Source organism: Sinocyclocheilus anshuiensis, unplaced genomic scaffold (assembly GCF_001515605.1).
Source record: "Sinocyclocheilus anshuiensis isolate Anshui unplaced genomic scaffold, SAMN03320099.WGS_v1.1 scaffold631, whole genome shotgun sequence".
In the NCBI taxonomy this organism is placed as follows: domain Eukaryota; kingdom Metazoa; phylum Chordata; class Actinopteri; order Cypriniformes; family Cyprinidae; genus Sinocyclocheilus; species Sinocyclocheilus anshuiensis.
The window spans coordinates 1,457,059-1,466,578 of NW_015548268.1; the positions used below are offsets into that span (position 1 = coordinate 1,457,059).

The 9,520-nt window shown below is 44.3% G+C and overlaps 1 protein-coding gene and 1 long non-coding RNA gene across 4 annotated transcripts in view; both read right to left on the reverse strand.

Annotated features, from left to right (window-relative positions):
• Nucleotides 1-951: 951 nt before the first annotated feature.
• Nucleotides 952-6,390, reverse strand: LOC107655709 (uncharacterized). Of its 3 annotated transcripts, XR_001630478.1 has the most exons (3): nt 6,369-6,386; nt 5,855-5,957; nt 952-1,068 (listed from the first exon to the last, which is right to left on the reverse strand). It is a non-coding gene; the product is annotated as an uncharacterized LOC107655709 (long non-coding RNA). The 3 variants fall into 3 exon arrangements; XR_001630477.1 differs by lacking the exon at nt 5,855-5,957 and having other exon boundaries at nt 6,369-6,390; XR_001630476.1 differs by lacking the exon at nt 6,369-6,386 and having other exon boundaries at nt 5,855-6,335.
• Nucleotides 6,391-6,461: 71 nt separating this feature from the next.
• The window catches only part of dnajc13 (DnaJ heat shock protein family (Hsp40) member C13), a 27,668-nt gene continuing 24,609 nt past the window's right edge, over nt 6,462-9,520 (reverse strand). Inside the window, exons 45-52 of the mRNA XM_016443255.1 lie at nt 8,315-8,389; nt 8,092-8,204; nt 7,793-7,962; nt 7,667-7,709; nt 7,028-7,201; nt 6,770-6,949; nt 6,537-6,677; nt 6,462-6,482 (exon numbers count right to left, since the gene is read on the reverse strand). Coding sequence (XP_016298741.1) covers nt 6,462-6,482; nt 6,537-6,677; nt 6,770-6,949; nt 7,028-7,201; nt 7,667-7,709; nt 7,793-7,962; nt 8,092-8,204; nt 8,315-8,389 — 917 coding nt within the window. The remainder of the gene's footprint in view (nt 6,483-6,536; nt 6,678-6,769; nt 6,950-7,027; nt 7,202-7,666; nt 7,710-7,792; nt 7,963-8,091; nt 8,205-8,314; nt 8,390-9,520) is intronic.

The following is a 9,520-nucleotide window of genomic DNA, read 5'->3' on the forward strand; positions in this document are numbered from 1 at the left end:
CATGAGAGAACCAAACCTGAGCTGATCTTGTGTTTCTCAGTGGTCTGGGGAAAATGAGATTCATTCTTCCTTATCATATAAAGAGCATCAATAAAAAAAAACAAAAAGCCAACAGCTGCGGATTCCCTTTTATTCTTAAAATTTTATGTACAAGTGCAACTGATTTACTTTTTATTAATGTACATTCAATATAGAAAGTTTATGTATGCATATTACATTTAACATTTCACAATTGCACTAGTCTTTCACATACATTTGTAATCAGTCAGTACAATTTGTTCTTTCAGACGCTCGTTTTCAGTTGGTCTTTATTTATTCAGGTATAAATAGTCGAGTGCTTTCTGGGGAAGGAAGGTTTTTGTCGGTTTACAGGACGATGAGACGAGAGACAAACCAGGACAGATTTCAAGCAGTGCGGCACAAATTCATGATCAATAATCACGGTTCGACAGGTTCCTTCTCAAGCTTCTCTTTCCTTCTGATTGCAAGCACTTACTCGAGGACTTCAGAATAAAAATAAGAACAGAGAGATGCATGAAGCATTTAATAAAATGGAAAGCATGTTGAGACGGGGACAGATATAAGTCCAGACATGAGCTGAATGTGAGACGCAGGAAGACGAAGAGACAAGAAAAGACAACGAATCAGAGCCAACATGGCCGCCATTCATCAGCTCACCGAAACGAAGACAAATGCATAAAAATACCTCAATACAAAAGTAAACTATGTTACTCTCCATGGTAAGAAATTATTTACGAGATGTGACTGGATATAAAATGAAAGAGGAAGTGTTAAAACGCAGGAGTCAGTGAAGTGCTGTGCGGGAGGATGATGAACGCTCTCTCTCTCTCTCTCTCTCTGTCTGGCTGTCTGTCTGTCTGTCACTCCATCTTCTCTGCTCAGGATCAGGATCAGGATCAGGATGGCGGCGCTCCGGAGAGCGGTCTGTCTGTGTCCGGGTTTGTCTGGTGTTTCATGAGTCTCCGGTGTCGTTGTCTACGGGCGGCGGGACACTCGGCATGACTGTAGAGCCGCTGCCTGCTGTCAGATAACCTGCCACTCCTGGACCTGAACACCACACACACCACACACCATCATCATCATCACACACCATCAGCATCAGCATCATCACACACACCATCATCATCATCACACACCACACACCATCAGCATCTCACACACACCACACACCATCATCATCATCATCATCACACACCATCACACACACCACAATCATTCAGCATCATCACACACACCATCATCATCACACACACCACACACCATCAGCATCATCACACACACCATCAGCATCACACACACCATCAGCATCAGCATCATCACACACACCATCACACACACACCACACACCATCAGCATCACACACACCACACACCATCAGCATCAGCATCATCACACACCATCACACACACCACACCCCATCAGCATCATCACACACCACACACCATCAGCATCAGCATCATCACACACCATCACACACACCACACCCCATCAGCATCATCACACACCACACACCATCAGCATCAGCATCATCACACACCATCACACACACCACACCCCATCAGCATCATCACACACCACACACCATCAGCATCAGCATCATCACACACCATCACACACACCACACCCCATCAGCATCATCACACACCACACACCATCAGCATCAGCATCATCACACACCATCACACACACCACACCCCATCAGCATCATCACACACCACACACCATCAGCATCAGCATCATCACACACCATCACACACACCACACCCCATCAGCATCATCACACACCACACACCATCAGCATCAGCATCATCACACACCATCACACACACCACACCCCATCAGCATCATCACACACCACACACCATCAGCATCAGCATCATCACACACCATCACACACACCACACCCCATCAGCATCATCACACACCACACACCATCAGCATCAGCATCATCACACACCATCACACACACCACACCCCATCAGCATCATCACACACCACACACCATCAGCATCAGCATCATCACACACCATCACACACACCACACCCCATCAGCATCATCACACACCACACACCATCAGCATCAGCATCATCACACACCATCACACACACCACACCCCATCAGCATCATCACACACCACACACCATCAGCATCAGCATCATCACACACCATCACACACACCACACCCCATCAGCATCATCACACACCACACACCATCAGCATCAGCATCATCACACACCATCACACACACCACACCCCATCAGCATCATCACACACCACACACCATCAGCATCAGCATCATCACACACCATCACACACACCACACCCCATCAGCATCATCACACACCACACACCATCAGCATCAGCATCATCACACACCATCACACACACCACACCCCATCAGCATCATCACACACCACACACCATCAGCATCAGCATCATCACACACCATCACACACACCACACCCCATCAGCATCATCACACACCACACACCATCAGCATCAGCATCATCACACACCATCACACACACCACACCCCATCAGCATCATCACACACCACACACCATCAGCATCAGCATCATCACACACCATCACACACACCACACCCCATCAGCATCATCACACACCACACACCATCAGCATCAGCATCATCACACACCATCACACACACCACACCCCATCAGCATCATCACACACCACACACCATCAGCATCAGCATCATCACACACCATCACACACACCACACCCCATCAGCATCATCACACACCACACACCATCAGCATCAGCATCATCACACACCATCACACACACCACACCCCATCAGCATCATCACACACCACACACCATCAGCATCAGCATCATCACACACCATCACACACACCACACCCCATCAGCATCATCACACACCACACACCATCAGCATCAGCATCATCACACACCATCACACACACCACACCCCATCAGCATCATCACACACCACACACCATCAGCATCAGCATCATCACACACCATCACACACACCACACCCCATCAGCATCATCACACACCACACACCATCAGCATCAGCATCATCACACACCATCACACACACCACACCCCATCAGCATCATCACACACCACACACCATCAGCATCAGCATCATCACACACCATCACACACACCACACCCCATCAGCATCATCACACACCACACACCATCAGCATCAGCATCATCACACACCATCACACACACCACACACCATCATCATCATCATCATCACACACCATCACACACACCACACCATCAGCATCAGCATCATCACACACCATCATCATCACACACACCACACACCATCAGCATCATCCACACCACACACCATCAGCATCACACACACCACACACCATCAGCATCATCACACTCACCATCACACACACCATCATCATCATCACCATTATCATCATCTCACACATCACACAGCATCACCATCATCATCATCACACACACCACCATCACACAGCATCATCATCATCATCATCATCACACACCACCATCACACACATCACACAGCATCATCATCATCATCACACACCATCACACACACCACACACCATCAGCATCATCACACACACACCACCCACCATCAGCACCACACACCATCAGCACCATCACACACCACACACATCATCGTCATCATCACACACCACACACTATCATCACACACATCACACAGCATCATCATCATCATCATCATCACCATTTCACGATTATCAGTAGAGATGCACCGATCGGCCGGCCAGGGAACAGAATTAGACAGAATTAGACGCTCACAGACCGCATGTAAACATGTCGTCAGTGTGGAAGTTCTTCACTGTGAGTGAAGAAGACACCAAGTTCGCAGTTTGTAATACATGAAGGGCCAAAGTAAACCGTGGGGAACCACAGGGCTCGATTAACGCTCGTCTGGGACTAGATGATTTTTTTAAAGGGGCAAGTGAGTGAGAAATGTACTTGCCTGACCAGACAAGAAGCCTGATTAAAACGTCCATAACAACAAACAAAACAACAAACAAAAACAAAAAAAAAACAGGGAAGCACCAAAAATTTTCACGTGAGAATGATTGTGATTTTACTGCATTCAGTGTAAATGGAGACTGATGATGCATTTATATCATGCCAGAAGAGGCTCTGAGTGAGAGGGAGACGTCCAGAAATCAAATCAAAAGCGCGCAACAGCACTCACAGAAAGTTATAGATGCAAAAAAAAAAAAGATATTTATAATATATGATATAGGTAAGCAACATTACACGACCAAGATGTTTCCCCGAATATCAGCATGATTGCAATGTGACACTGATTTTATACAATAGTCGTTCAATAAACAAGAAGTTAAAATTAAGTGACAATATTGACTGTTTTTGCTCCAATTCGTTGATGAAAATAGTTCCAAAGCCACAGCAGAACTGTTTTGTGTCTCCGTGTAACACAATGCTGTTTCGTTACTGAATCAATCTGCGTTTTTGAACGAATCGAGTGAGTCAATGATTCAGTGATCCATTCATAAAGAGTCACTTGCCTCGTTCCTGAACGAATCAGCCATCTGAACGAATCGGTTGAATGAAGGACTAAATGACTCACTCATTAAAACAGTAATTTGCCGCCTCCTATTGCTGCTTTGGTTTCATATTTAAAAGTATCATTGCATTTTTCCCAACATTTCTTATTTGTTTGTTCAAAAAATTATTTAAAACATTAATCTTATACAATTATTTATGCATTTGGAATGTTGTGGTGTAAATGCATTTAAGGCAGCACAGCTTCATCAAACAGTCTGTAAACACATCTAATGCCACTTCAGATGCAGCTTCTGTTTCCTCTGCAGTGGAAAGATGGAGTTTGTTCATACTGATTTGATTTGAATGGTAACAAATCTACAGTTTCTTATTTTACCTGAATTCATTGAAACAATGTAAAAATTTGATGTGAAAGATGACACATTTAATAAGGTTAGGGGGAAAAAATGACTATTTATAAACGGTGGGATATGACATCTGTTTTGTTACATACAGCAACTCATTTTTACCTCTTTCCAGTCACAGAGCACTTTATTTTGAGAGAACATCTGTAACTCAGTCCAGATTGGGGGAATTGTAATTGGGGGAATTGTAATGTTTAATATTTTCTTTTATGATGTAATTTTTTTTTTTTTTGCATTGAAAAAAGTAGATTTTTGTTTGTGTATGCTGTCAATTATAGTTCTTAGAAAGAAAATCTGAATCTGCAAAAATCAGTATAGGCAGGTCACACTTCCAAAAAAAATCGGAATCGGCCAAGAAAATTGCAATCGGTGCATCTCTAATTATAAGTGCTTCTCATTACAAGTTTGTCACGATGTTTGGTGTGTGTTTCATTCCCAAATGCATGTTAAAGCGACTCGATCTCATCACAGCTGCAGATGGAGTGGATCATTCACTGTGAGCCGAGATGCTCTGAGACGCTAAAAACACCGGCGGATCATGAGCTGCTCACGTGTAAATGAACACAGTGACACGATTCACTGAAACACAGCGCAGATATTTAGTTTATCAAATTGCAGGCTTTGCCATAATCCACATCACGATTTCGGTTTTATTTTGATTAATCATGTAGCTTTAGTAAATGATGACATTTTCCATTTGGAACTTCACAGATGTGGATGAAATGTTCTACTGATATCTGGCTGTGAATGTGACCTTCAATGGAAAACACTCATTACAGCTAAAGCAGCATCAGCGCTACACGTGAACAGTGGAAACACAGATGGAAATGAGTATGAAATGAAGCAGAAAGAGAGATGAAGCCATCAGAGGAGAGTCTACCTGCTTTACAGTAATAAAGAAGAGGCTGGGAAAAACCAAGTGAGCTACTAAAGCCCACTGCGCAGCGGACTGCTGCCCGCCAGGAGAGACGGAGTGGACACACCTGAGGAGAGCGAGAGAGAGGAAATGAAGAGCGCAGAGAAAGAGAGAGGAAGCAAGCAGACATCAGAACCAGCAGATGCAGAAACCGCAGCAGAAAGACCAGACAGTGAGCAACTCATATCAGACCAGCTACAGTCAGTACAGGTTAGTATGGGTCAGTATGAGTAAGTACGGGTTAGTAGTCAGTACGGGTCAGTAGTCAGTACAGGTTAGTACAGGTCAGTAGTCAGTATGGGTCAGTATGAGTAAGTACGGGTTAGTAGTCAGTACGGGTCAGTAGTCAGTACAGGTTAGTACAGGTCAGTAGTCAGTATGGGTCAGTATGAGTAAGTACGGGTTAGTAGTCAGTACGGGTCAGTAGTCAGTACGGGACTGCTCATCCCTCACATGAGGCGCTGTGTGCTGGACTCACCCGTCAGGTAACCTGCGGGATAATAATATTTCACATTTTTACTGTTTTTACTGTACTTTTAAACAAATAAATGCAGCCTTGGTGAAAAAAATCCTAACTCTTGCCAACCACAACCTTTTGAATAGTAGTGTATAAATTAATAAAAAAACGCTCTAGTGTGTGCTTCACCTGTGCGACCAGTTCAGTCTGCTCTCGCTGGAACATGCGGTTCAGAGCTTCACAGGCCAGTCCTGCCATATCAGCCCTGAGCTTCATCCCCGTCATCAGCGGGCCGATGGTGTCTAACGCTGCCATGGAGCGCACGCACAGCTGCAGGACAAACGACAGCAGCACGGCTCAGCCATCATCAAACCACACTCAGATTCACCGCATCACATGCAGAGGGTGTGTTTGAGCTCTACCTCGTTGTCTGAGAGCACGTGGATGAGTCGGATGGCACTCTTGGGCACGGCGTTGTTCTTGTGGCTGAGCGCGGTCAGGACACGAGGCAGATGACCGAGAGGAGGAACCTGATCAGCCAGCTGCATCTGCGTGCTGAAGAGGCACACGGCTGCGGTGCTCACCGTCTCCAGAGCCTCACCCTGTGACAGGAGAACACACCACATCCATACAGACGGCCACTCATATCAATCCTGTGTGTCTGCTGCAGTCACACTCACGTTCGGGTTATTCTTCTCCAGCAGTGCGGTCAGAGTGTCCATCAACGACACCAGGAACTCTCTGGGCTTCCGTAAAACCCAGCCGGGCTGAGAGATGAAGATCCGCAGGAACACCCCGCCGACCTCCAGCTCGCCCTGACCCGCTCCGTAGGCCACCGAGAAATCCTCCGGCAGCTGCAGAAACACACACATTCATTCAGCAAGAACAGAGAAGAAAAAGATTTCTATTCCAAATAAATGCTGCTCTTCTGAACTTTCTGTTCATCTGTGAATCCTGAAAAATAAAATGTATCACAGTTTCCACAAAAATATTGTGCAGCACAACTGTTTTCAACATTGATAATAATCAGAAATGTTTCTTGAGCAGCAAATCAGCATATTAGAATGATTTCTGAAGATCATGTGACACTGAAGACTGGAGTAATGATGCTGAAAATACAGCTGCGCATCACAGAAATACATTACAGTTTAACAGAGATTCACATAGAAAACAGCTATTTGAAACTAATAATATTTCACAGTTTTACTGTACTTTTGGTCAAATAAATGCAGAAACATTTTTAAAAATCTCATCGAACTCTTAATTTTGAGCATTAAGACTAAATCTAAACTGGAAGCCCTAATTCAGCTCCATCTCACCTTCCAGCTGACGTCAGGATTGTCTTTCTGCTGCTTGAAGTGCCTGTGGGAACAGAAGCAGAGTGAGTGAGCAGGAGAACCGAGGAGAGGGAAGGGGAAGGACTGATCTGAGTTCAGAGGACTCACTCCAGCATCATCTCTCTGACGCTGGTGGAGACGGTCTCTCTCGAGCTGTCGTTCCAGATCAGCTCGGGGTTCTCGTGCGTTCCCTCGAATATGTGCACCGCCGCCTCGGGGTTATCACGCATGGCGTCCATGAACACGGCCGGCAGGAAGCGCATCAGCGTCAGACGCACCTGAGAGAGACAGACACACAGGTGATCGAGTGATAAAACACATGCAGTAGTGCTGGCAATGAAATAGAAAACACTGTCCGTTTAACTCAAAACAACGATCCGATACGGGAGAAACTGAAGGAGTCTTACCTTGGGCCCCACCAGCTTGTCCGAGGTCATCTTGGAGAAGAGCTCAGCTGTCTGCGTGCGCACCTGAGGATGGGTGGAGTTACAGAACAGATCCAGCAGGTAGATCAGCGCACCTGAGAGACAGACAGAGGTCAGAGGAGACTGACACAAACAGCTGCGTCTGCTCTAAGATCAGCTAAACCAGAGCATCACTGAAGACGTGTCCACACACACACTCACACACCTCTGTTCATGGCCTCAGTGATGATCTTGGTGTTGGAGGTCAGAGCGTAAAGCGTCTCCAGCACCAGCTGACGGCCTGCGGACGCCAGAGACACGAGCGTTAGACCAGAGGAGAAAAAAACACTGGAACCTTCAATACTATCAATAATGTTGACACTTGCATATGAGAAGTCAGGGCTTTTTATAAATATAAATAATAACAATTAGCTCTTTATTATAGATTTTATGCCCAACTGAACTATTAAAGTCAGGCCAAATGTATTTATAAAGCACTTACAGCATTTCAAAGTGCATATTAAATTAAAATAGAAATAAAGACACATAAAAGCAGTGTAGTTGCCTTAAAATAATATAGCGAATATTAAGAACGTTAATAAAAATTAAAGAATATGTATAGATAAAAATCCATAAGTTGAAATATTTTAATGCCACTGTAAAAAATACTGCATTCACAGAGATGTGTGAGTGTGTGTGAGTGTGCGTGCACGTGTGTGTGTGTGTGAGTGAGTGTGTCCGTGAGTGTGTGTGTGTGTGTGTGTGTGTGTGTGAGTGCGTGTTTTTATTAAATATTCTGATTTCGTTTAACTTCAATAAAATGAAAATGAAAAATGTTGCCTTGGCAACTAGCTGAAAAAAGTTTTTTAAAATATATATAATATAAACGCAACACTTTTGTTTTTGCCCCCATTTTTCATGAGCTGAACTCAAAGATCTAAGACTTTTTCTATGTACACAAAAGGCCTATTTCTCTCAAATATTGTTCACAAATCTGTCTAAATCTGTGTTAGTGAGCACTTCTCCTTTGCCGAGATAATCCATCCACCTCACAGGTGTGGCATATCAAGATGCTGATTAGACACAGAGATGTGTGAGTGTGTGTGAGTGTGCGTGCACGTGTGTGTGTGTGTGAGTGAGTGTGTCCGTGAGTGTGTGTGTGTGTGTGTGTGTGTGTGAGTGCGTGTTTTTATTAAATATTCTGATTTCGTTTAACTTCAATAAAATGAAAATGAAAAATGTTGCCTTGGCAACTAGCTGAAAAAAGTTTTTTAAAATATATATAATATAAACGCAACACTTTTGTTTTTGCCCCCATTTTTCATGAGCTGAACTCACAGATCTAAGACTTTTTCTATGTACACAAAAGGCCTATTTCTCTCAAATATTGTTCACAAATCTGTCTAAATCTGTGTTAGTGAGCACTTCTCCT